The sequence below is a fragment of the Bos taurus genome, chromosome 25 (genome assembly GCF_002263795.3).
Source record: "Bos taurus isolate L1 Dominette 01449 registration number 42190680 breed Hereford chromosome 25, ARS-UCD2.0, whole genome shotgun sequence".
NCBI classification, from domain to species: Eukaryota; Metazoa; Chordata; class Mammalia; order Artiodactyla; family Bovidae; genus Bos; species Bos taurus.
This window is the reverse complement of record NC_037352.1, coordinates 14,462,810-14,489,303: the sequence shown is the minus strand read 5'-3', so window position 1 is coordinate 14,489,303 and position 26,494 is coordinate 14,462,810. Positions and strand designations below refer to the sequence as shown.

Genomic DNA, 26,494 nt, shown 5'->3' with positions numbered 1-26,494 from the left:
AACATTTTAGCTACTGTCAACAGTGCTGCTGTGAACATAGATGTACAGGTGTGTGCCTTTTTAAAACTCAAGACATTCTGGATTCTTCAACCCACCTGACCCAGAAGGTGTTAGGGTAAGGGCCCATGGGTGGTAATGGCAGTAGAGGGGCAGCAGAACTTGGTGGTCAAGAGCACAGACATAAGTGGAGGACCTTGTGCAGGTTATTTAATCCCCTGTGTTTCAGTTTCCTCATCTGCAAAATGGGAATAATAATTAGAACCTGCCTACCCATGAATGGATTGAATAATACATGTAAACTTGTTGATACAGTGCCTGGTGTATAAGAAATATTCATTTCACGATTCATTTTAATCCTCAAAGCCACAGTCTCACTAATCCCATTTCACAGAGTTGGAATCTGGGGCTTCAGACTTACCAACTTGCCTGGCTCACAAGTGGTGAGTCTGGAGCAAGGTCCAGGCATCTGACACCCACCAGGCCATAGTCAGTCCAGGTTCCTTAAAGGGTTTGCTCGGAGCAGAAGCTGAGCATGGCAGGAAATAGCCCCTCAAACACCCTTGAGCCTCCAGGCTCTGGGAGCTCAGTGACTGCGTGTCCTTGACCCTCAACTTCCTCATCTGTAATTGGGGTAAAAGAAGGACTTACGCTGTGATGATCACGGCTTTTACGTGACTTAGCTTGTCCTTACAACCTAGTGAGGAAGGATTCTGTAACATAACTCCCACCTTTGTGGTCTCCATGAGATAAGTCAGTATCCACCAGCACACGGGATGTATCTGGCACACAGGGAAGGCCGTGGAATAGAGATAGAAATAGCCATTCCACAGATGGGGAGACTGAGGCACAGAGGCTTTGTATGACTTGCCTAATGTCACTCTGCTCAACAATGGCAGGATGAGGATTCCTGTCAGCTCTGTAGACAGGGGACCCGCAAGTAGGGGCACGCATCCCACGCTCCTGTGGCTGCCGTGGGAATGGGGACACATTTGTGGGCACACCCTGCGGGTCAGGCCTGACGTGCAGACATCTGGCCTGACTGTCCCACTCATTCCCAGCGTGGGCCAGAAGCAGCTCCTGTGTCTGGCACGTGCCCTTCTCCGGAAAACCCAGATCCTCATTCTGGACGAGGCCACGGCTGCTGTGGACCCAGGGACCGAGCGCCAGATGCAGGCCGCCCTGGGGAGCTGGTTTGCACAGTGCACAGTACTGCTCATTGCCCACCGCCTGCGCTCCGTGCTGGACTGTGCCAGGTAAGCCCCCCTCCCCCCAATCCTACTCCATGTAGCTGGCACTCCTGCATCAGGATTTAGAGCCAGAGGGCTCTGGAATACGTTATCAAGTGCCCATTGTACAGATGGCAAGACTGGTGCCCACAAGGGAAGGATGAGCCTGAGGACACATGTCCTGCAGATGCTTCCAACTGGGTCATCAGGGTCAAGAAGCTACATGGAAGGCCAGACTCTCACAGAGCAGACATGCTGGGCCTTCAGAGCAACTGAGTCCATGGGCTGGAGTCTAAGGAGCTGCCTGTCTGTCTCTCCCCTACAGGGTTCTGGTCATGGACGAGGGGCAGGTGGCAGAGAGTGGCAGCCCGGCCCAGCTGCTGGCCCAGAAGGGCCTGTTTTACAGGCTGGCACAGGAGTCAGGCCTGGTCTGAGCATGGCCCCTCCATCCTCCTCCAGCCCCACCAATCCGGAGATTCTGCCAAGCCCTAGAGACGTGCTGACCTGGGGTCATCAGTGGCCCCGTGGAATTGAGTCTAGACTCCTTTCTAGTCTCTGGGAGGAGAAACTGCCATATCATCCCAGAGCCAGGAGGACGCAGCCACCCCAAAGTCGGCCTGATCAGGGCCCATCCAACCCCTTCTATCCCAGAACCAAAGTCAACAGCAGCTCTCTGCCCTGGCTGCCCCCTGGACTCAACCAGGGACCCCCAGACCTGTCTGTGCCCAGGCTCCACCACAGACCAATGAAATCAGAATCCCTGGGATTGGAGCAGTGGTATGCGTACCTTTCACAGAGTACCCCTTCTATTTTGAGATGATTGCAGATTGACAAGCAGTAAAAAAAAAGAAAGAAAAAAATAGTCCAGAGAGCTCTTGTATACCCCTTCCCCACTAATAGTAACGTCTTTCTTTTTTAAGTATAGCTGATTGACAATGTTGTGATAATTACTACTGTATAGCAAAGTGATTATACATATACATTATTTTTAATATTCTTTTCCATTATGATTATAGGATATTAAGTATAGTTTCCCTGTGCTATATATACATCATAAAATAGTCATAAAATGTGACTATTTTAACAATATTAATTCTTCCAGTTCAAGAGCATGGAGTATCTGTTTCTTTGAACCATCTTTGTTGTTGTTATTCAGTCACTCAGTCGTGTCAGACTCTTTGCAACCCCAGGCAGCACGCCAGGCTTCTCTGTCCTTCACTGTGTCCCAGAGTTTGCTCAAATTCTTGTCCATTGAGTCAATAATGCTTTCTAACCATCTCATCCTCTGCGGCTCCCTTCTTTTGCCTTCAATCTTTCCCAACATCAGGGTCTTTTCTAAAAAGTTGGCTCTTAGAATCAGGTGGCCAAAATATTGGAGCTTCAGCATCAGTCCTTCCAATGAATATTCAGAATTGATTTCCAGTTAGGATTGACTGGTTGGATCTCCTTGCAGTTCAAGGGACTCTCAAGAGTCTTCTCCAACACCACAAATTCCCTTTATTAATATCTTAAGAGTTCTCAGCAATATGTCTTTTACCTCCTTGGTGAGGTTTATTCCTAAGTATTTTATTTGGGGGGTTGCAATTTTGAAAGTTTTTTTTTACTCTCCCTTTCTGACATATTGTTGGTATAAAGAAATGCACAGATTTCTGTATGTTAAGCTTGTATCCTATCTTGCTGAATTTATCAGTTCTGGTAGGTTTTATGCAGTCTTTAGGGTTTTCTATATATAGTAGCATATCATCTGCATATAATGACCATTTTACCTCTTCCCTTCCAATTTGGATTCATTTCTTTTTCTGGTCTGATTGCTGTGAATAGGACTCCCAGTACTATCTTGAACAGAAGAAGTAAGAGTGGGCATCCTTGTCTTATTCTGGACTTTAGCAGAAAGGCTTTCAAAGTATTCTGAGCTGTGGGTTTGTCATTAATGACTTTTATTATCTTGAGATATGTTCCCTCAGTACCCACTTTGTTAAGAGTTTTTCTCATGAATGGCATTTTGTCAGATGCTTTTTCTGCATCTATCGAGGTGATTATGTGGTTTTTATCTTTTGTTTACATGGTGTATCACATTGGTTATGTATGTTGAACCATCCTTGTGAATTTAGGATAAATCCCACTTGGTTGTGGTGTATGATCTTTTTGTGTGTTGTTGGATTCAGTTTATGTATATTTTGTTGAGAATTTTTGCATCTATATTCATCAAAGATGTTGGCCCATAATTTTCTTTTTTGGTGATGTCTTTGTCTGGTTTTGGTATCAGGGTGATGGTGGCTTCATAGAATGTCTTTGAGAGTGTTCCCTCCTCTTCGGTTCTTTGGAAGAGCTTGAGAAGGATAGGTATGGTATGTTTGATAGAGTTCACCTGTGAAGCCAACGGTACCATCTTAAAAGACAATAGCTCAATATCACAACCAGGAAATTGACATTGGTACAACCCACAGAACGTGTTCAGACTCCCAGCTTTACTTGTCCTCACTGTGTATGTTCTTGCCTGGAGAATCCCAGGGACGGGGCAGCCTGGTGGGCTGCCGTCTATGGGGTCACACAGAGTTGGACATGACTGAAGCGACTTAGAAGCAGCAGCAGTGTATGTGTTTACTTTCTATGCAGCTGCATCGCCCATACAACTTCCTGCATCCGTCACAGTTGGGATGCTGCCCGCTTCCATCTCCACGTGGACCCCTCAACCACACCCGCCTCCCTCCCACCCCCATCATCACTGGTGTGGTGTCCAGCCCATGTGATTCCATTGTGTAGCCAGGACTGAGGACCACTGCTCCATCCTCATCTTTGAGCTCCTGGGAGTATCTTGTCTGAACAGAGGTGCAAACTACAACCCATACAAGGGACGGCCCTCTCCAGGCACAAACCCAGCATGCAGTTGAGTTCCAAAACCGAGATGTGAGGAGCCAGGTCTCCTGGGCCTCACCAGGAGAATTTGCTCAGGATTTGGAGTGTTTCATCCATTTGTTTATCAAAGACCGAGTTCTGCCTCAGCAGCAGTTGGAACACCCGGGGCATTTCTGGTCACACTTCTGCCTACCAGGTGCCAGGGGGGAGATGCTGTTGGAAGGCCAAGGTCAGGGATGTCCTATGCCCCCTGTGCAGGATGGTCAGCGATATCCCTGGCCTCCACCCACTCGAAGCCACTAGCACCTCCTCCTCTAGTTGAGATGAAACAGTGACTGCCCACTGAATCACTGATCCCCGCCATCAACAATGCACCAATACCTGGGCACTGTGGTAGTGAGTCAGAGGAGCCTGTCGACACCCACCTACTTGTCAGGGCACAGCCTGCCATGTCCCACCCAGCTCGGGGCGTCCATCCTGACCTGGGATTTTCAGCCCAGAGTAATCTAAACCCAGCTGCTACCTCCCGCTTTTCAGGAGGTGACCAGTTCATTTTGACAACTTCAAAATGGGGTGAGTGTTGGCATCTCTTGCCTGCCCGTCATGCCAGCCAAATATCATTACTAGTGATTTTGCCCCATTCTGTAGATGAAGAAACTGAGGCTCGGGGAGTGGACATGACCTGGCAAGGCCCACTCTGCTGGGAAGTGGCAGAGCGGGCATCTACCCTGGGCCTGCCGCCAAAGTCCACATCATCTCAGGCGGGTGTCCATCCAACTGCAAGCTGCGGCGACATGCAGGAAGGGACCAGACACAGCGCTGCTTGTGTCTCTGCCTGGAGCTGAGCCACCTGCCACCCCGGGAGAGCCCCCATGGGCAGCAGCTGTGTGGTTGGCACCCTCCCTTGGGGTCATTCCAGGGCCACAAGAGCCTCCTTCATGGAGGGAAGTGTTTTGCCAGGAAGCAGAGTGTGGGCCATGGAGCCAGCACCCTCAAAAGCCTGCTAACAAGGCTGCTGTCGGGCGCACCCCATGGCTCCTTGGACACCAGCCCACCGGCCACCCGGGCCATTAATCCCCCTGCTGTGGGTCCTGCCAGCAGCGCCTGGCTGGCATGCGGAGACAGTGAAGAGCCAGGAAAGCCACATACAGACCTTCCTTGGTCGGTGCCTCTCTCAGTAGGTCCTTCAACCTCACCCGAGTCCCACTGGTCACTGCCAACACAGAGCCAGGCTCTAAATGCCTGTTGCCCAGTTAATCCTCACAACTGGAAAGGGAAGTTATGTCACCCTGCACCTTCTTAGGATGCTTTGCTGAGGGAGGTGGTATCATGAGGCCCCTTTTACAGGTGAGCAAAACAGAGTGTAAGTAGAGATGTGAATCCAGGCGGGCTGGCTCCAGAGCCCACGACTGAAGTACTGTGCCACACCACTCCTTGCACATTTCTTTAATTATCAGCTCACAGATAACAGCTAAATTCCACTCCAGAATCCACCCCCCCCCCACCTGCCCCGAGGGAAAGGGATCTTTTTCTTCTTGGGCCGAGATGGGAGATTGGTGCATCTGTGTTGGCTGTGCTTTCCCTGGCCCCAGCACGGTACAAAGCGTATAGGAGGGGTCAACATCTACCGACTGTATGACTGGATGGATGGAGGGAGAGATGGATAGGTGGATGGACAGACAGACAGACACATGAATGCACAAGTGGCATCACCATGTGAGAAGGCGTCCTAAGGGCTAGGCATACGCTGGGTGCTTTACTCCAATCAGTTTTCCCCTCACAGCCACTTGGTCAGGTGGATACGAGGATCCCAGATCTACCAGTGAGGCCGTGACTCCGGAAGGGCAAGTTCTAGGGCCCCAGTAACTCCACTCTGGGCTCAGGTCCGGTTCAGAGAATGTGGTCACTGAGTACTTACCCTATGCCCTGCTCTAGAGGTGGGCGTTCAGCAAGGAACAGACAGCCCTGCTCGCACGGAGCTGCCACTGTCAAACAGGGAAGACAGCAGGGGATGCCAACAGCTGGGGGAAGAGGGAGGACCCTGAGGTTGGAAGAACAGCAGCGAGGTGAGCAGGCGGGTGAGCCTGGGGCTCCTCTCTGGCCCAGTTCCCCTCCCAGGGGAGAGCTGTGCAAAGCGCTAAGTCCAGACCTGAAACACAGCAGGTGCACAACCAAGCTTGGTCCCCCTTCTCCTCCCACGGCACTGGGGCGCTCACCTGGAAGGGCAGGTGTGCAGGGCCCCCTCCTCCCCTTCCTCAGGGTTAATGCTGCACCCGCCCCTCTTCATGAAGCGGGTGAACTTCAACCACAACGTACCCACAGGCACACGCGGGTCCTGTGGCCATGTGGGATCTGACCCGGGACCTTAACACTCAGCATCAGGCCCTGAGACAAACACACGCACATCTAAAACCGACCAGGCTCTCCCACGTGGCTCTCATTCTAAGGGTTACAACCTTGCAGCTGCTTTTCCTTGAGCATCTTACCCCCCGCCCCCCAGCCCCTCCAGCAAGGCAGCCTGGAGGGAGAGGGACACCGTCGTGCTGGGGTGGGGGGAATGCGTTCCACTGGAAGGCAGATTCTTAACCACAGGACCACCAGGGAAGCTCCCAAGGGAAATTCTTGCCACACGTGATGCTTGCCTTGCCTGTGTCTTAGAACCTGACCTGAGCCATGCACAGAAGACCCACCATCAGTGCTCATCTTCATAGCAAGCCCAGGAGGCAGGTATGATCAGCCCCATTTTACAAATGAGGCAACGGAGGGATGAAGACGGAGTGACTCGCCCAGGGTCACACAGCCTGCAGAGGATGAGGGCAGGCCTCAAGTCCGTCCACCATGCCACGCTGAGTCCCCACAAAACCCCACCTCTAGGTTCCCAATTCCAAGAGCTCCCTCTAGAAACAACACGCTTGCCAAGAAGGAAGGACAGCAGCAGACGAGAAGTGCCCCATCCTGACTCTTGGAGAGAGAGCGGGAATCCTCGCTAGAAAGAAAATGGAACAGTCGTTTAGAAAGAAATAAAATTTTTCTTTTTTTACTGCAAATTATTTGCAAATGTTCACGTTTCCAGTGTAAGTCATTACAAAAAGATCCCCAAGAAACACTTGGTTTATCTAATGTGAAAGAATGGTTTAACTTACAAAAAATAAATATATATTTTCACCTAAAAGGAGACAGATGCTTCTCTGGTTTGAAGTCAGCAATGTAATTCACATAGCGAGCATGAATAGCAACCTCTCTCTGCTTTTTGGGTCTCACTTTGGCCTCCAATTGAGGGACCTACAGGGCTGAGAAGACAGCCCCCAACCTCCAGATGCTGGACCAACCTGGCCATTCCCTGGGGTGCCAGTCTTCAGCCTAACGCTTCCTCCCAAGAAATTAAAGTCTTGAGACTGTTCATCTCCCTGGAGCAGTACTTTAAAAAAAAAAAAAAAAAGAAAGAAAATCACTGACCCTTGTGAAAAGGGCCTTTTCTTGTCTCAGAAGAGACTCAGTAACCGTAAGTCAAGTCATCCACCGTGCCGGCTTTGACAGTGAACCAGTGGCCCCCGGTGAGAAACTGAAATCTACAAATGAGGAGGAGACTCACAGGGGCTCTTTTCAGTACCAGCTGCTCCCACCTGGAGGGACTGGCGCTCTTGGCTTAGAACGCTTCGTTAACTATGAGCAGGTTTTCATTCTCAGGCACCTGGAGGCGTAAACCCATTCTAGCTGTGGGTAAAAAGACTGAGGGAGGAAGGCAAAGACTGAGGTGGGTAAGGAGGTGAGCAGCCAAGCGGGGAAGCCGGCACTGAGAGGGCTCTCCCAGCCTGGACCTCCAGGCCCGGTCACTCGGAGTCCAGACAGCAAGTCCCATTGGAGGCAGGGCTAGGAGGCTGGTTCCCAGCAGCTGAGGACCTCGTAGACCAGATGGCTGGTGAGAGGGCTGTCGGTGGTCCTCGGGACACTGCCTGAGGGTGAGCATGGGCTTCACTAAGCCCCTCACCTCCAATTGCAGCCCTGGGGAAACAAGCATCTAGGGGAAGCCAGACAAGGACGGAGAGGTGCCGGGGACCAGCGAGCTTCCCCAAGGCGCAGAATCCACAGACTTCAGCTGGAGAGACATGAGGCAGTTGGCTGGATTTGGTCACTAGCAGATTTTACGCAACCGGTTTCTCTGGAAGTCTGGTGGCCCAAATGTCCCCACAGAGCAGGGAGAACATGCGTGCCCTCCCAGGGGCGTGAGAACGTGTGTGCATCTGCAGGAGATAACAGAGCCGAGGGCGTGTGCATTGTTGGGGGGAGCTGCATCCCAGCGTCTCTCCCATTTCCTCATGGCCAGTTCCAGGGAAAAGGGCCAGAGGGCCGCTGCTCTGTGTGTGTTTTGGTTTTGGGGGTTTTCTTTTTGGTTTCAGTCTATGAGAGGCTTGGGTTCCCAGGGATGCTGACTCGTCCCTGACTGCTGGCAGGTCGGCCCTGCAGTTCTGACCAGCTGTACCCGCTCCAGGCTCACACCAAGCCAGAATCTTTGGCCATGCTGTAGAAGAGACCTCTCTGCTGCAGGAGGTCAGAGGGGGAGCCCCACTCCTGGATCTCCCCTTTGTCCAGGACGATCACCCTGCAAGGGAAGGATGCAGACGTGAGGCATGGGGGAGGGGCTGGCACCCCGTGCCCCAGGAGTCTACCTGGGCAAGTCCCTGCTTTGGGTCAGACCCCTAACACCCTCTGCCAGGCCTGCTGCAGTAGCCATCCACCTGGCTGCCTGTCCTCAACCCCAGTTCTAGTCAATGTCCCGTGACGTCACCTTCAGTACTCTCTTACCGCCTGGTGTATTTCCCTCCCAGCACAATTCGCTTTTATTGGTTGCTGTTTATTGTCCATCTCTGCACCCCGCCCCCAACTAATCCATTAGGCAGGGTCCTTGTGTGACAGCTCCCGGCTCGGTCCCCAGTGTCTGGAACAGGGCCAGGAATGTGGCAGACCATTCACACACGTTAACTTTTGATTGAGTGATCGCAAAAATGTCTGGTACTAACCAGGACAAAGAGACACCAGGGCTGTCACTAGGCATGAGGTCAGTGTTGCATGAATGAATGAATGAGTGGGTGAACGGGGTGGGTGGGTGGACTGTGAGGCCTGGAGGCCTTCTGGGCCAAGGGCGTCACCTCGTGTAGTCCATGATGGTGTTGAGCCGGTGAGCGATGGTGAGGACGGTACAGTCATCAAATTGCGTCCGGATGGTGGACTGAATGAGGTCGTCCGTTTCCAGGTCCACGGCCGCCGTGGCTTCGTCCAACACGAGGATCTTCGTCTTCCTCAGCAGGGCCCGGGCCAGGCACACAAGCTGGCGTTGCCCGACGCTTGACCGGGAGAGAGAGACCAGGAAACGAGTGTCAAAAACACCCCTGACACTGAGCCCAGGCCTGAGCTGAGAGGAGGGAGAGGAGACACTGTCTGCTGCTCAGACCAGGAGGGCACTTCCAACCCCCACATCCACGCCCACATCGGCCATCACTAATTGATCAGCATGGTCTTCCTGTTGAGCTAGAAGCAGCCTCAGATTCATTCTCAACACAGAGCTCGGAGGTGATAGCCAAGATATCTGATCAGTTCTGTATAGCAAGTAGAACAATTAACAAACTGGCCCCAAGCAAAGTTTGCCCCAGAAGGCAAACTGCGTTCTGCAGGGCCTCTCTCAGTGGACTCTGCACTCGACCTTGTCCCTGGCTTCGGCCACTGGGATGCTGGCAAACCTAGAGGCTTGGAACAGGGATGCACACCAGGGTGTGCTCACGCCTGCACCTCTGCCATCACTGTGACAACAAGCCTGGGCTGGTCTGCCGGGGAAGGAGGGACACACGGGGCAGAGCCTAACGGCCCCAGTGGAGGCCAGCTAGAATATCCGCCTGCAGCCAGCGGCCCCCACCCACGTGGGTGAGCCAAGACCAGCAGAGCCGCCTGGCTGGCCGCCCCCGTGTGTGAGTGGCCCCAGCTCTTGCTGAGCACACCTGAGGGCTGGTGCTTGGTCATCATGGTGATGGATGCAGTGGGAGAGGCAGAGGATCCCTGCTGTGCTGTGCCAGGCATTACCGCTTTAGTTGCTGGATCCCGGGTGGAGCCTGGGAGAAGGGCCAGGCAGCTGGGGTCGTGGGTGGGAGCAGGGAGGGCCCAGAGCAGTGCTATTTACGACTGGGAGAGAAGCCTTTCCAAAATGTAACAACTTCACTCTCCACTGAAGGGACCCGGTGTGACAAAGGAGCTGTTCTGACCATCCTGGTTACACGTCACAGTAAAAATGAGCCCAGCATGAAACCCGTTTTAGATACTGAAACTTGAGGCCCAAGAGATTAGGAGACAAAGGGCTCATGTGGCAGAGCTGGAACTCAAGCCCAGGTCTGAACCTGATGCAAACAGACAAAACCTACCAAGGCCCCGACAGAGGTGATGCGGAGGCCCGGCTGGGCATCACTCCGCCTACCTGAGGTTCTCCCCGCCTTCCGCACACTCGTGGTTCAGTTTGTCGGGAAGGGCCGACACGAAGCCCTTCAGGTGGGCGAGCTCCAGGGACGTCCAGACCTCTTCATCCGAGTACTGGCTGAACGGGTCCAGGTTCATGCGGAGGGAACCCGAAAACAAAACGGGGTCCTATTTGGAGGGAAGACGGCAGATGGCGTGAGGCTCAAGGCATGGTTGGACACAGGTGGGGCAAATAGGTGGGATGTAGAACGTTCTCGCCAGAATTGTTCAAAATAGGGTTTTGGAGCTCCTCCAAATCACCACTTCTGAAGATGTCAAAGATGGGGGGAAAAAATCTGGAAAACTCTGAGTTAAGGGAAATAAAACAGATTTCTCTCTTGTCATATTTCCCAGAGCATTCAGTACACAAGCGTGTTGGGAACTTTCTGGAAGTGAGAACCAGCATGTGGATTAGGGCAATTCCTAATTCCAAGGTACATGGATTCCCCTCCATCTCCTGCCTCCAAATTAAAATCTGAGAAGAAATTTAAGGCAACACAATACTAAAGGGCAACATACTATGCAATCGCCACCTACAGGAATCAGTCTAGAAAATTCATCTTTCTCACCTAGCTCTTGGGACGGTGAGAGATTCCTGTCCAGCAGAGAAGCCAGTGTCTTAACTGGATGCTGTGAGATGCTTAGGACACTGCCTACTGGGTGGCAGGAGTGAAGGAATGAATGAAACCTACTTAATTCTCCCTGTTCATTATGTGCAAAGGGGAGATTCCATGAAGAAACACAGCATACTTTCAGTAAAAAGTCATGAAAACCACAAAGCAGGAACAAACGTCCATCTGTTCTGAAAACACACATGCGTCACTTTCAGTGTGACCCCGCCCACCTGGGGGATGATGGTGATCTTGAAGCGGAGGTCATGCAGGCCGATCTTGGCGATGTTGATGTCATCAATGATTATCTCTCCCTCGGCTGACTCTTTGATCCGAAACAAGCCCAGGGTCAGGGATGACTTCCCGGCTCCTGTCCGCCCCACGATGCCAACCTGTGGGGCAGGAAGGGCCCGCATGAAGTGGGAACGCTCGTATCTGGGCTGACCTCCTACCCCTTGCATTAAGTACCAGCCACAGAGCAGTTCAGTCATCTGGTCAACCCATCCTTCCCCCAGTATTCTACTCCCCTCAGCAGTTTCCAGAGACATTCCTTTAGGGGCTGTTTTGGGCAAAGGTCAAGAAGGACTTCCTTCTCTCTGCCAGCTCTTTTTAGAAATTAAAATTATAATCAGTTCCTTTAATAAGTTAGTTATTTGCAACTCAAGACAGTATTAAGTAACAATCAAATGGTTTTTCAGTTCTATGATGGTGAGTTTCCCCATCCTGAGGTGTTGGAATATCTCAAAGGTTCAGGAAGATGCCCCTGTATCCCAGCTGAGTGAGCAGAGGTCACGGGTACGACCTGGCCTCCACTTATCCTCTTGAGGGAGCTGGGCTCCCCACTTAATGGCTAATGACTGACGTTCCAGGCAAAACTCTCCCCTTCTCATCTGGGCTCCAGAGAGGCAGGCTCCTGCGCCCTGGGACAGCAACTCACAGGGCAGCTTCATTATGCAACATAAGCCAGAAAGCCTCCATGAGAACACCGCCCACTCTGTTCCTCCTCTGTTACAAGTTGGAGAAACTCTCTCATGGGAACGGAAGATTCTGGGCCTCCCGATTGGGTGTTTAACAACTCCTGCAGGTTCAGAGAAGAAAGAAACACTGGCCTCTGGCAAATGGCCAGAAAGACCCTCGGTCTGATTCCTCAGGAAGGTCTGAGGGTCTCAGGGCAAGGACGTCCTATCGGAGCAGTGATCCCCTTGAGCTGTCCCCAGTAGTGAGGAGGGCATCTTTCTATTCTAGAGGCCTAGGGGCCAAGGGGGCACAAGATAAGGGGAGGAAGGGACTAGTCAGTAAACTGGGAGGCTCACGTCTTTATCTAGAAAGAGCCAGGTGGGGAGGATGGGCCCGGTGCTGCCAGAAGTTCTGATCTTTCAAGAAAAGCAGGAAATGGATTTTTTTTTTTAACATAAAACATTCCAGATTTTTCAGTATTGGCAACTTCCAAAACGTATCTCCTCTGGCTCCTGGGCTACCAGTGTGCAGTTGGGACGCTCTGAGCAGATTTTACTGCCAAAGGCTCTCCCCCTCCATCCTGTGGTTCGGGGCATGGAAAACCTGGTGGCAGCCTGTGCCTGCCCACGGATGGGGAGGAGTCGAGGGGCACCCACCTTCTCCCCACCGTCGATGGTGACGTTGATGTGCTTCAGAACCAAGTCCAGGTCCTCTCGGTACCGCAGGCCGTAGTCCCGGAACTCCACTCGGCCCACCTGGGGCCAGTCCTTGGGCGGTGCCATATCCTGGATTTGCCAGGGAGCCTGCGATGACAGCGGGCAGTGGGTGGGCGTGAGGGGTCTGAAGTCCGTCTCACGTGGCCCAGGGCTCCACGTGAGCAGCTTCCATGACCCCTCTGACCTCACGGCCCCCTCCTTCCCACTCACTGCCTCACTGCTCCTGCACTGACTTCTGGACTGTTCCCTAAACACACCCACGTGTGCTGCTTCTGGGCCTTTGCACTTGTGGCTTCTGCCTGGAACATTCTGTGCCAAACTACCCCCTCGGCCTGCTTGACGGCTGTGGATCCCAGGTTAATGCAACCACCCTCCGAGCCCTAGGCTCCTCTTATCCCACATTCTCTGTGTCCTTTCTCTTTGAGAGCACTCACCACCTCCTGGCATTTTAAGCAAGTATCTCTGTATTCTGTCACCCACAAGCCACTGGAACAGCCCCTCTACAAGAACAGGTTCTTTCACTTGTTCACTGCTACATCCTAGAGCCCAGAGCACGTAGGAGGTGCTCAATAAACATCTGTGGACTGAATCAATGAATGGGCGGTCTCCTCTAGACAGACACAAAGCTAAAGGGGAGATACTCTGATGGCTTCGAAGGCCTGGAAAGTGAAAGTGAAGTCGCTCAGTCGTGTCCGACTCTTTGCGACCCCATGGACTGTAGCCTATCACGCCCCTCCGTCCATGGGATTTTCCCAGCAAGAGTACTGGAGAGGGGTGCCACTGCCTTCTCCAGAGGATCTTCCCAACCCAGGGATTGAACCCCGGTCTCCCGCATTGTAGGCAGACGCTTTACGGTCTGAGCCACCAGGGAAGTCCATGGCCTGGAGGGCGACAATAAAAGCAGCAGCCAACACTCAACGGTCACTCTATCACATGACTCCTTTAATCCTCACTACAATCCCCAGAGTGGAGTCCTTTTCCATCCCCAGTTTACACACGAGGAAACTGAAACACAGAGAGTGAAAGCAGCTTGCCTGGAGTCACACAGCCCCTATTTCTGAAGAGCTACTTCGTTCAGTTCACATTTCCTGAGGTCTACACCTGGAAATGCTCTGGGCTATGCTCCGGACTCTCTTCAGGGAAGAGGAATGGAGAGGACAATGAAAGAGGGCTTCCATCCTTTCTCCCCCATAAACTTCTTAATTTTTTTACACCCCTCATGTAAATAAGGAGACACTGCTATAAGAACACGGAGGAGACTTGAGAGAAATTGGTGGAACTTTGTACCTGTAAATATATATCGTATGTAATATATACAAACACGTAAGTAAACATACATTTTAATAGTGGTAAGACTCTGGGTGATCTTTTTCTTGTATTTTTAAAATTTGCTCTTATTCTAAAACTATAAATAATTAAAAGTAGTGAAAATAAGTATTTTTAAAAGTAAAAAACTGAATTTCACACTTTAAATGAGTGAACTGCATGGCATATGAATTATACCTCAAAAGCTGATATAAATAAATCAAGGTAGGGTGGGAACCTGCTGGTGTAATGTGCTCTTATGTCCACAGGGGGCACTCACACCATTCTGAAGAATGCTCTCTGATGAGGTGGGCCCTGGTTCACCGAATGCAAGGACTTGGCACAGGTCACTTCAGTGAATCCCTAAGTCAGACTCTAACCAGGGTCCCTTTAGTTTCATTCCTGGGGGGCATTTTTTTGGAATGCAGTGATAGTCACTCATGTCCAACTCTTTGAGACTCCGTGGACTGTAGCACACTAGGCTCCTCTGTCCATGGGATTCTCCAGGCAAGAACACTGGAGTGGGTTGCCATTCCCTTATCCAAGGGATCTTCCCGACCCTTGGGAAGGGGATCATACCCTGGTCTCCTACATTGCATGCAGATTCTTTACCGTCTGAGCTACAGGGAAGCAAGCCCATGTGATCTTATCCTCTCTGTGTCTGTTTACTCACCTGCGAAATGGGGGTGATAGTAGAAGGTGAGTTGCAAGGTTGTATAAAGGACAAATGGATTATTCTACACAGAGTGTCTAGCACAGGGCCTGACACCACACAAGGGCACAATGTGTGTCCCTATTACTCTTGGTGGTGGTGGGATGGAGTTATCGCCAGGCATTACTGCTACTGTCATTAACACAGCTCCTGCTATTCAGAGATGGTGTGCAGACAGAATAAGGCAGTTATTAGGGGCAACGTGACACCAGAGCCTTGGGTCCTACTCCCAGCTGTCCTACTGACCACGGACTTGACCTCAGACCAGCCGTCGTCCCTCACTACGTGCCCTTTTCCTCCAACCATAAAATGAGGACTTGGGTTAAATAACTGCAGGGTTTCCCAAACTTCAGTGAACTCCTTGCCAATAATAGCATGATTTGTGCAATATCCATATCCTGACTCTCTTGTTACTGATACCTGGTATTTTTAAATGACTCACTTGTACTTAACTTTTAAATCTAAAGAGAAAATTAGTATGATTCATTTTGCGTAATGGAAGTCCCCATTCAAAACATGTAACAAATAACAGAGGGGTTTTTTTTTGGTCAGGTGGAGGCTGCCTGCAGGAGGCACATGCTGCGGTTCAGAGGATTCTTCTGCGTCAAGTTACACTGAAGATCATGGTCAAGACATCAGGCCAGGGGGCTTACGTTACCTCCTTCTCAGTTTCCGAATATTCCTTGAGTCTCTCCACGGCCACAATGTTGGTCTCCATCTCGGACGACATCCGAACGAGCCAGTTCAAATATGTGGTGACCTGTGAGGGGAAGAGTCATCCGATGGAGCGTCTAGAGTGAGCATGAGTTGTTTTCTTCTCACGAAGGCAGCATGAATTATGAAATGTTTCAGATAATGAAGGCCCAGAAGACAGCTACCTCAGATACCATGGCCAGACCTGCTACTGTGCGTCTCTTATCCCAGCGCCACATTTCAAAATAACCCGCGGGGCTACACAAGCAATCAGAAAGGAAACGAGATGGTATTCCCAACCAGGTGATAGTTAAGAAAACACACCACGACGAAATTTGGGAGATGCAGCTAAAGCAGGGCCTCGAGGGAAATTTATAGTATTGAGTGCATTCTTCTGGTAGCTGGAGGCATCCTCTCAGGCCGTCAGGGACGCTCCTTGGCTGATGGGGGAGTTCTGGCTGCACCTCTGATTTCTCCCCTGCTTCAGTCAGTCACTGGGCTCTAGAGCTGCACCTCAACTCCACTTAGCCCTCGTCCCCTTCCCCCACACCCACAGAGATTCAAAGTAAAGGGCCAAATGCCTAACAACCGGCTCCCCAGCAAGAGGATTAGAAAAGTCCACCTGGGAGTGCGCCCATCTTACCTGCAGGGAGTAAGACACCGAGAGGCCCACCAAGCCTGCACTGAGGCTGTGCCGGGAAATCACGGCAAACAGCGAGGCGAACAGGACGATGCAGTTGCCCACACACTCCAGCCGCACGGCCAGCCACCTGCATGGAGACACAGGCAGAGGGACAGGGACACGGACACACACACACACACAGACACACACGCCCAGGTCAGCTTCTCAGAGGCTTGGTTTCCGGTTGAGGGTGGGGGTGGGGAGGCTGGGTGGCCACTCTGCTTACTGAAATAATTCCCCAATAGTTCCTAAGAGAGGCCTTGTTTGCCCAGTTCATGGGGCATGGGGAAGAAGGGCTGAAGGACACAATTTCAGGAATTCCTCATTGGTCTGGCAACCCCAGGGACTAAAATAGAGTTTTCCAGAAGTAATCCTCCCAGGAAACTGAAACTTGCTTTCTTAAGAGCCAACCTTTTCTCAATGAAACCTTAAAAATACACCCATGTGTGCATTTTTAAAAAAAGATGTCTCAGAAACTTCCAAAATGCTTAGAAAAATCATCAACTCTGAGAGGCACCCCTGATTTAAAACAAATGTCTCTTGGCAGGAGTGGGGGGAGGGGAAAGTGAGAAATAAACACAACCAGCACAGCCAAAGGGTCCCCAGACCTAGATCACCACTATTTTAGAAACATTAAAATGTATTATCTTTCCCTTAAAATACAGACAGATCTACATGTTTAAAGCTAACTTTTGTATGCTATCACATAGGAACACTGTTTTTGTTTGAAAATGTAAAGCATTCTAGAGAGGCAGTATTAGCAATCTGTTTTTTTTCCCACCACATTCTTAAAGATCCATGTGACGGATCCTCAGGGTGAGTTATTCCCACAGAAATCCAGATTTCAACAAACTCCCCAAACAAACTCTGCAAGGGAATTGCAAGGTCTTTCCAGCAATGCCCTATCTTCCTGCCCGTCTCACACTCAGGGATTATGCGGTGTGCAGTGGGTCACTGCCAGGGTGCTCTGACCCCTCCCCGGAGTCTTCCCTCTCTCACATCTCAAAAAACATCTTAGGATGTAAGCAAGTGAGGACGGGATGTTCTAGATTCAATCAATAATTAGCCAACTTCTACTCCTTTTTAAGCCCGATGCTATTCAACCATGCTTGATCCCCCAAAGGGCAATTTCACACGGTCTAACCTAATACTATTACTAATAAAACTGCTTCCCACACTCATCACCCGGGGGCGGGGGTGAAGAGAAGCATGTGACGAGAACACTCAGGAGCCAAGGCCGCCGTCACCGATGGTCCTGTGTCACCAGGGGCACGGCGGAAGGATTGCCCTGCGGCATCTCCCGACTCAGAACTCCCTGCACCTGCGCTTCAGCGGCCCCTGCGGCAACATGCGGGCTGACCGCGCTCCTCTTTCTAATGGTCCTTCCGTCCTCTCCTCTCGCCGAGTCCAAGCCTCCCTCCCGAGAGGCCGGCGCTGGGCCCCACCGCCCCGCTCCGGGAGCCTCCCCCACAGCCCCGCACCCACCTGTTGGCCACGATGCTGGGGTAGTAGGCCTTCTGGTTCTCGTCCACCTTCAGGTCGCTCTGGCGGATGAAGCGTTCCTGCTCCTCGAAGGCGCGGATAACGCTGACGCCCAGCAAGGTCTCGTTGAAGTGGGAATAAACCGGCGAGCGGCTGACCGACTCCAGGCGCTTCAGCTGCCGGGAGGAGGCCACGTAGAACCTCTGCGGGAGAGAACGGACCAGAGGTGCGCGAGGGGCCCCTCATCCCATCCTTCCAGGGCCATGCTGGAGAAAGTCTGGACGTAAATGACCCCTCTGGGGGCGGAATGCTGGACCGGGGCTGCTTTCACCCGAGGAACGGCAGGTGTACTGACTACAAGAATAACCAGGGCGGCAGCAGTGATGATAATAGCTCACGCTCCAGTGGAGCCCGGATCTCTGGTAGCTCAGCTGGTAAAGAATCTGCCTACAATGCAGGAGACCCTGGTTCAATTCCTGGGTTGGGAAGATCCGCTGGAGAAGGGCTAGGCTACCCACTCCAGTATTCTTGGGCTTTCCCTTGTGGCTCAGCTGGCAAAGAATCGCCTGCAATGCAGGAGACCTGGGTTTGATCTCTGGGTTGGGAAGATCCCCTGGAGAAGGGAAAGGCTACCCACTCCAGTATTTTGGCCTGGAGAATTCCATGGACTGTACAGTCCACGGGGTCGCAGAAAGTCGGACACGACTGAGTGACTTTCACTACACTACACGTGGAGCCCAGCATCCCAGGACTGCTTTAAGCACCTTCACAGCCATCAGCTCTTTAATCTTCATCAAAAACCTATAAGGCGCTCAATCCTGTTTCACAAGGAGTAAACTGAGGTCAACCTCTTCCCTACGGCCATGTGGCTAGGAAGTGGCAGAGCTGGGATTCAAACACCAGCAGTCCAGCCTCAAAGTGTTGACCTCAACACGGCATGGCCTCTCTGATGCCACTGACCTCGAGAGTTTATGGACCCCACAGCATTGCTTTAGGACAAGCAGAGCTCAGCATAAACCCTGCCTCTGCCTATCCCCATGGACAGAGACCACATCCACTCTACTCCTGCCCTAACCCGGGTGTTCAGCTTGTTAAGAGACAGAACAAGAGCCCACTGGGAGCACTGAGGAGCTGTGACAGAGGCTGGACTGGCCATCTGAAGACACCTCTGTTCTCCTGGCTTCAGTTTCTGCATCTGTACAAAAGGACCCGCTGAGACCGAAGTTCCCTCTCCCGGATGTGCTGAAGATGTAACATGTCTGCACTGGCTTCAACAGCAGAGCAGGGCAAATGAACACAGGTGCCGAGGGACATGTCTTCTGCCTCCTGGGCTGTTCTGGGTGCCCTGGCCATCTTTAGGGGCAGAGACCTTTCATGGAGAACACTGAACAGAGTGGGTGGCTCTTACGGGTTCTCCAAATTTTTTTCTGGATGTCAGCTCACATGGGAATTTGAACCACATGTTGGGGAGCCCTCTGGGGGCCCCATAAACTCTGAGAACTAACCCAGGGGTCACACCAACCCGGGCCACCTCAGATCAGGGGTTCTGCCAATCCCTGCACATGGTCAGATGCCACCTGTCCTCCGGCGGCTCTCACTGCCTTGGGACACAGTCCAGACCCCGTGGTCTGGCTCAAGGACCCTGGCATCTGCCCCCATTACCCTCTCCTGGGATCACCTCCTCTCCCGACTTTCTTTCCTCCTGGGTGGAAACTGCTCTAAAATGTTTGACCTGCTCAACTTACTCCAATTGTCATGTCCTCTGAATTTTATTTCCTCTAAAAAGTGAACCCAAGACTTATTTTTGTTATGGAATAGTCTCATTTTTAAAAAATAATTATTAGCTTTCCTTTTAAGCTCTATTCCTGGAGAGAATCCACCCCGTGGACTCTCCTGATTCTTCCAAGGAGTGCCTGGTGCTCATGAGTGAAAATGAATGTTCAACCTACACCTGTCTTGTGCTGGGCTTGGGCTGAGAGCTAAGACACTAAGGGAAGTGCCAGGGAATTTTCACAGATGCCATGCAATTCCGGGGGTAGAAATGACTTATTCCAACAACCTGGAAGCCCCAACAGAATTCCACATCACCTTACCTCTTACATTCCTTTTCTTAAAACTGACTTGCAAACACTAATGTATCAGTTCAGTTGCTCAGTTTTGTCAGACTCTTTGCAACCCCGTGGACTGCAGCACACCAGGCTTCCCTTTCCATTACCAACTCCCAAAGCTTGCTCAAACTCATGTCCATCGAGTCGGTGATGCCATCCAACCATCTCATCCTCAGTCGTCCCTTCCTCCTCCTCCCTTCAATCTTTCCCAGCATCAGGGTCTTTTCTAATGAGTCAGTTCTTTGCATCAGGTGGCCAAAGTATTGGAGTTTCAGCTTCAACATCAGCCCTTCCAATGAACACCCAGGACTGATCTCCTTTAGGATGGACTGGTTGGATCTCCTTGCAGTCCAAGGGACTCTCAAGAGTCTTCTCCAACACCATAGTTCAAAAGTATCAATTGTTCAGCACTCAGCTTTCTTTATAGTCCAACTCTCACATCCATATATGACTACTGGAAAAACCATAGTTTTGACTAGACAGACCTTTGTCAGCAAAGTAATGTCTCTGCTTTTTAGTATGCTGTTTAGGTTGGTCATAGCTTTTCTTCTATATTTGAAAGTGAAAGTGAAAGTCGCTCAGTCGTGTCCAACTCTTTGCAACCCCATGCATGGACTGTATAGTCCCTGGAATTCTCCAGGCTAGAATACTGGAGTGGGTAACCTTTCCCTTCTCCAGAGGATCTTCCCAACCCAGGGATTGAACCCAGGTCTCCTGCATTGCAGGCATGTTCTTTACCAACTGAGCTATAAGAGAAGCCCTCTTCTATATTAGTGTATATTAATTATTAATATAGTATAATTATAGTGTATATAATATACTGCTGCTGCTACTGCTAAGTCGCTTCAGTCGTGTCCGACTCTGTGTGACCCCACAGATGGCAGCCCACCAGGCTCCCCCGTCCCTGGGATTCTCCAGGCAAGAACACTGGAGTGGGTTGCCATTTCCTTCTCCAATGCATGAAAGTGAAAAGTGAAAGTGAAGTCGCTCAGTCGTGTCCGACTCCTAGCGACCCCATGGACTGCAGCCCACCAGGCTCCTCCGTCCATGGGATTTTCCAGGCAAGAGTACTGGAGTGGGGTGCCATTGCCTTCTCTGATATAATAAACAATTCATGTATATTAAATATACACTAATGTATATCCATTTAAAATTTTTTTCAAGTGATATAGATAGGATGATTAGAAAATCATTACATTAAGTCCATGATCCTGAGATAAGCATACTCTGATTTCAGTGTATAATGTTTTAATTCTTTTCCAGAGAGAGAGAAAGAACATCCACCCTTACACACATACATCCTTAAAAGGCACTTTTTGAGATGCAACTTACTTCCACTGGAAAGTGTACTAAATCTTTACAGCTTGGTGAATTTAACATTTATCTACACCTGTATATGCACCACCGGATCAGAATCTAGGAAATTCCCTCACGTTCTCTCACAGTCAATTCCCTGTAGAGCCACTATTCTGACTTCTATTTCATTGCTCATGCCTGTTCTTCAGCTTCATAAGAACAGAATCACACAAATGTACTCCTTTGTGTCTGGCTTATTCTGATCGATATAGTATCTCTGAGACTCATCCTTCTTGTATGTATGAGTAACTCATTCCTCTCTACTGCTGGGTCACATCCTTTGTATAAATATACCACAGTGTATGCATCCATCCTCCTGTGACGGACATTTGGGGTAATTATGAATCAAAACGCTAAGCACATTCTAGCCGATTTGTTTCTGTGATACAGTCTCTTCTTTTTTGTTGTTGTTTTTAAGTTTATTTATTTGGCTGTGCCAAGTCCTAGTTGAGGCACGAGGGCTCTTCGCTCTTTGCTGTGGCACGTGGATCTTCAGTTGCACCATTCAAACTGTTAGTTGTTTTATGTGGGATCTAGTTCCCCAGCCAGGGATAGAACCCAGGCCCCCTGTATTGGGAGCTCAGAATCTTAGCTGCTGGATCACCAAGGAAGTCCCTTTCCTAGCACACACACTGAGTGAGACTGCTGAGTTAAAGGAAATCAACCCTGAAGGTTCACTGGAAGGACTGATGCTGAAGCTCCAATACTTTGGCCACCTGATGTAAAGAGCTGACTCACTGGAAAAGGCCCTGATGCTGGGAAAGACTTGAGGGCAGGAGGAGAAAGGGGCGACAGAGGATGAGATGGCTGGATGGCATCACCAACTCGATGGACATGAGTTTGAGCAAACTCTGGGAGAGGATGAAGGACAAGGAAGCCTGGTGTGCCGCAGTCCAAGGGGTCACAAAGAATTTAACATGACTTAGCCACTGAACAATATATAGTTAAAAGCTATGAAAAAAATCCTCCCATGATCTCTAAGGATTAGTAAGGCAGTGTTTTCATTTTTCTACCTCCATTTCCAGTCCTGCCCACGCACATTACGCATTTTGTCTTAGTTATAATGACAGTGTGCCGACAACATGGGTCTTGGCTAACTTCTTTCCCTTTGTTGTTTAAAAATAAAACTGTTGGTGCCGAAACAGTGTGTTCCCAGTTCTCCTGTTAGAGGGATGTCAGCAGTCCATTGCCACATTACCCACGGTGTGCTCAAGGCCCTGCTGCTGGCAGGCATCTGAGCTGCCCCGAACATCACCCTGGGCCTCCTCTTTTGTTCTTTTGAATTGGGTCCTCCAGGAAAAGGTCCAGCCAGGGTCAGAACACGGGTAACATTTTTGATAAATGCAGCTGGAGGACTTTCCACAAAAGCTGGCTCAACTTAAAGAGAACACAGAGAGGGTCTGGGAACTGGATGTGCTCTGATTCCATCTTTGTTCACATTCACCAATGCTGGGCCACAGCGTGATGCCCAGCCACAGTGTGTTAGGGTGTGGGGTCTGGCTGACCCGGCCAAGGCCTCCAGGAACCCACACCAACAGGCCACACACAGTGCAGTGTGAGGTACAGAGCACCCTGTGGCTTCTTATTCTTATTTTGTGCAACAGTTATTAGGCTCCCATCTAAACAGCAGTCCGTTAGCGTGTATGCTGCAGCTGCTTTTTTTAATTAAAAAAAATGTTTACTAACATACATGTATTTGATGACTCTGAATTTAGAACACTTAGAATCAGCATGAGCAAGGTAAAAAGGTGTCCTTTTCAGGGGCAGGAAAGCACAGTGACGGTTACATCAGATGTGAATTCACATTCCCAGTTCTGCCCCCTGGACCTCAACATGTTGATCTGTTAACTGGAAGCACCACAGTGAAGCTGACACAGCCATCAAACGCTCCCTTACTCTGTTCACCTTTCTTGAGCTTATTTGTGATGGCTGGAGCTCCAGCAGCCATCTTGGACCATGAAACCAACTTAACAATGGAAAGCAAAGATGACAGAAACACATACACAAAAAAAACCCCAAAACCAAACAGTGAAGGACTCTGAAGCTACCAAACTCATGAAGCTGTCAGATGTGTGCGTGCGTGCTAAGTCGACTCAGTCATGTCTGACTGTGTGTGACCCTATGGACTGTAGCCCACCAGTTTCTTCTGTCCATGGGATTCTCCAGGCAAGAGTACTGGAGTGAGTTGCCATGCCCTCCTCCAGGGGATCTTCCCCACCCAGGGACTAAACCCACATCCTTATGTCTCTTGCATTGGTAGGTGGGTTCTTTACCACTAGAGCCACCTGGGAAGCCGGAAGCTGTCATATCAGCCCTGAATAGCATATTTCTAAATTTCTATTATGGCTTCCTTGGTAGCACAGATGGTAAAGAATCTGCCTGCTATGCAGGAGACCCAGGTTCAATCCCTGGGTTGGGAAAATCCCCTGGAGAAGGGAATGGCAACCCATTCCAGTATTCTTGCCTGGAGAATCCCATGGACAGAGGAGCCTGGTGGGCTACAGTCCATGGGGTCGAAAAGAGTCGGACATGTCTGAGCAACTCACACTTCCACATTCACTTTTAGATCTCTATTACAGGGGAAAAAATATCATAGCTGTTATTATTCATGTCTCTATTATCTGCCCTGGAGAAGGAAATGGCAACCCACTCCAGTACTATTGCCTGGAAAATCCCATGGATGGAGGAGCCTGGCAGGCTACAGTCCATGGGGTCACAAAGAGTCGGACATGACTGAGCGACTTCTCTTCACTTCACTTCTTCATAAACTAAGCTAAGCTAAGTTGCTTCAGTCGTGTCCGACTCTGTGTGACCCCATAGACAGCAGCCCACCAGGCTCCGCCGTCCCTGGGATTCTCCAGGCAAGAATACTGGAGTGGGTTGCCATTTCCTTCTCCAATGCATGAAAGAGAAAAGTGAAAGTGAAGTTGCTCAGTCATGTCTGACTCTTAGCGACCCCATGGACTGCAGCCTATCAGGCTCCTCCGTCCATGGGATTTTCCAGGCAAGAGTACTGAAATGGGGTGCCATTGCCTTCTCCGTCACTTCTTCATGGCTGTAACTTATTTCCTTTTAAAACTTTCAGCTTAATAAAATCCTTATTATTAGGAAAAAAGGATGTCTGGATATTGCAAGCTGAAAACCACCAACTTAGGTAATCAAGACTGACAAAAACAAACCTTAACCCTCCTCTGAGACATCCTCCACAGCCTCATGCTGGGGAAACTTAAATGGTCCCCATTTAAGTTAAAAGTAAAATAAAAAGTTTAAGCCATTTAAACTTAAATGGTTCTCGCGGGACAGCGATACACAGCAGGGCTCGTCCTGGACCCCAGGACCCACCTCTCACCTGCACGAAGAAGTAGATGAGGCCCAGGGGCGGGATGATGACAGCAGCCATGGGCGTGGCCAGCAGGATGATGATGCAGGCGCCGATGACGTTGAACAGGGAGCCCATGAACATCTTGATGACCTGCGGGATCATCGAGTCCACCGTGTCCAGCTCCTTGGAGAAGCGGTTCACCAGGTTCCCGCTGGGGGTCCGCTCGAAGAAGCTTATGGGCGACCGGAGGACGTTATGCAGTAGGTCCAGGTGCAGGCGGCGGGAGGCGAAGATGCCCCCGATGGACACGGCCATGGAGTAGCCGAACACCGTGATACCTACAAACACTCTCGCGTCAAACTTCACGGCAGGAGAGGGACCGAGCGGGGGCAGGGGCAAGGAGCCATGTGACCGTGTGGACAAAGCAGCCTGGACTCCCAGCTTCTAGTAACAACCACAATGGTGGCTATTATTAACCCAGCACATACTATGTGCAAAACTCACCGTGTCTTTTATGTGCATCTAATCCTTTTGAGGACCCTGTGTATGTTCTATTAGTACCCATGTTACAATATGGAAGAATACTGGCGTGGGTAGCCTCTCCCTTCTCCAAGGGAATCTTCCCAACCCAGAGATTGAACCCAGGTCTTCCGCATTGCAGGCGGATTCTTTACCAGCTAAGCCACCAGGGAAGCTCAACTGAAGCTCAGGTGAGTGAACTCCTTTGCCCTCAGGAAGAAGAGGGTGGGCTCTGAGCCACACTACCTTGCTCAGTGCCAGCTCTGCCACGAATAAGCTGTGTGACTTTGGGCAACTTACTAAACCCTTCTGGGCCTCAGTTTCTGCATCTCTAAAACAAAGAAAAATGAGCTCCTACCTCATGTGACTGCTGCAAAAGTAAAATAAAACACCGTGAAGTGTTTACAACAGAACCAGACACCAAGTAAGTGCTGTCAACGTTAGCTATCACTGGTAATGCTGCTGTGTCTGGGGATCTTTGCGGGACCACAGGAAGGGTATACAGAGGATTTCTCAGCATCCTCCCTGTTAACCTCTGAGGCCGCACCATCCTCCATTGTGGAGGCCACGCTGGGCACTGCAGGACGTCTAGCAACATCTGGCCTCTAGATCCCAGCAGCACCTGCCCCCGTGGGGAAGTTGTGCCAAGTATCTCTAGATATGACTAAACTCTAAGTATTTCTAGACGTGAGGGTAGCACTGCCTGCGTTACGAACCACAAGTAGAAGCTAATTCCCATCTTTGGGCAGAAGGCAAAAGTCCACAAACAGGACTTCACAGAAACTCCATCACCCTGCCAGAAATATGAAGGCAAGGTCCTTAATCACCTTCTGTTTCTCAACTTAACTCATCTGCAAAATAGGCACGGTGGAGCTCCCTTCCCCTCTGTCTCCTAGAGCCACACGAAACAGAGCATTCGAGAAACGTTCATTCTACAAATATCTGAGTGTCTATTATGTGATAGTTAGTGTTCATGTGTATTTGGCTTGGTTGGTGGGTCTAAACCCTGACAAGTTGGGGGACCTGATTCTATTAACAAGAAATGGAAGTGGCTCCAAGTGCCAACAGCAGGTGAGGGGCAAGGGAGGCTCACCTTGTGAAATGCCCAGGGCTCCATAGACACTCAGCCGGACTTGCGTGTGCTCCTGGGTCCCGTTGACAATGGGGTCATCCGTCCAGAGACTGAGCCAATAGTTAGAGACCAGGGAAGCCACGTGGTTACACAGGAAAAGGAAGATGCTCAGAAAGGAGATGAAAAGTCCAATCGCTTTCATGTAGTCCCAGTACACGGAGAGCTTGACCTGAGACCAGGAGAGAAGGCACCTTACAGAACACACCCCCAGCCATGCCCACCCAAGGTCAGCAGCCTCAACAGACCCTGTGCAGTCCACAGCCCCCACCTATTCTCAAGCCTACAATCCCTTTCCCCTTAGTTACTTGGCAAAGAAATC

The 26,494-nt window shown here is 50.6% G+C and overlaps 2 protein-coding genes across 7 annotated transcripts in view; one reads left to right on the top strand and one right to left on the bottom strand.

The window, feature by feature from the left end:
• ABCC6 (ATP binding cassette subfamily C member 6) overlaps positions 1-7,530 on the top strand; it is a 71,717-nt gene extending 64,187 nt beyond the window's left edge. Inside the window, exons 28-29 of one of the 2 annotated variants that reach the window (XM_024984634.2) lie at positions 1,059-1,253; positions 1,552-7,530. In XM_024984634.2, the coding sequence (XP_024840402.1) occupies positions 1,059-1,253; positions 1,552-1,660 (304 nt within the window). In that variant the 3' untranslated portion in view covers positions 1,661-7,530. The remainder of the gene's footprint in view (positions 1-1,058; positions 1,254-1,551) is intronic. The other variant, NM_001276370.2, reaches the window with a different exon arrangement.
• The window catches only part of ABCC1 (ATP binding cassette subfamily C member 1), a 152,059-nt gene continuing 132,656 nt past the window's right edge, over positions 7,092-26,494 (bottom strand). For 4 of the 5 annotated variants that reach the window (XM_024984647.2, XM_024984648.2, XM_024984649.2 and 1 more), the window contains 10 exons: positions 26,137-26,344; positions 24,552-24,862; positions 17,742-17,941; positions 16,218-16,344; positions 15,540-15,641; positions 12,805-12,951; positions 11,425-11,583; positions 10,543-10,709; positions 9,230-9,424; positions 7,092-8,682 (listed from right to left, as the gene is read on the bottom strand). In XM_024984647.2, the coding sequence (XP_024840415.1) occupies positions 8,574-8,682; positions 9,230-9,424; positions 10,543-10,709; positions 11,425-11,583; positions 12,805-12,951; positions 15,540-15,641; positions 16,218-16,344; positions 17,742-17,941; positions 24,552-24,862; positions 26,137-26,344 (1,725 nt within the window). In that variant the 3' untranslated portion in view covers positions 7,092-8,573. 5 annotated transcript variants of the gene reach the window in all.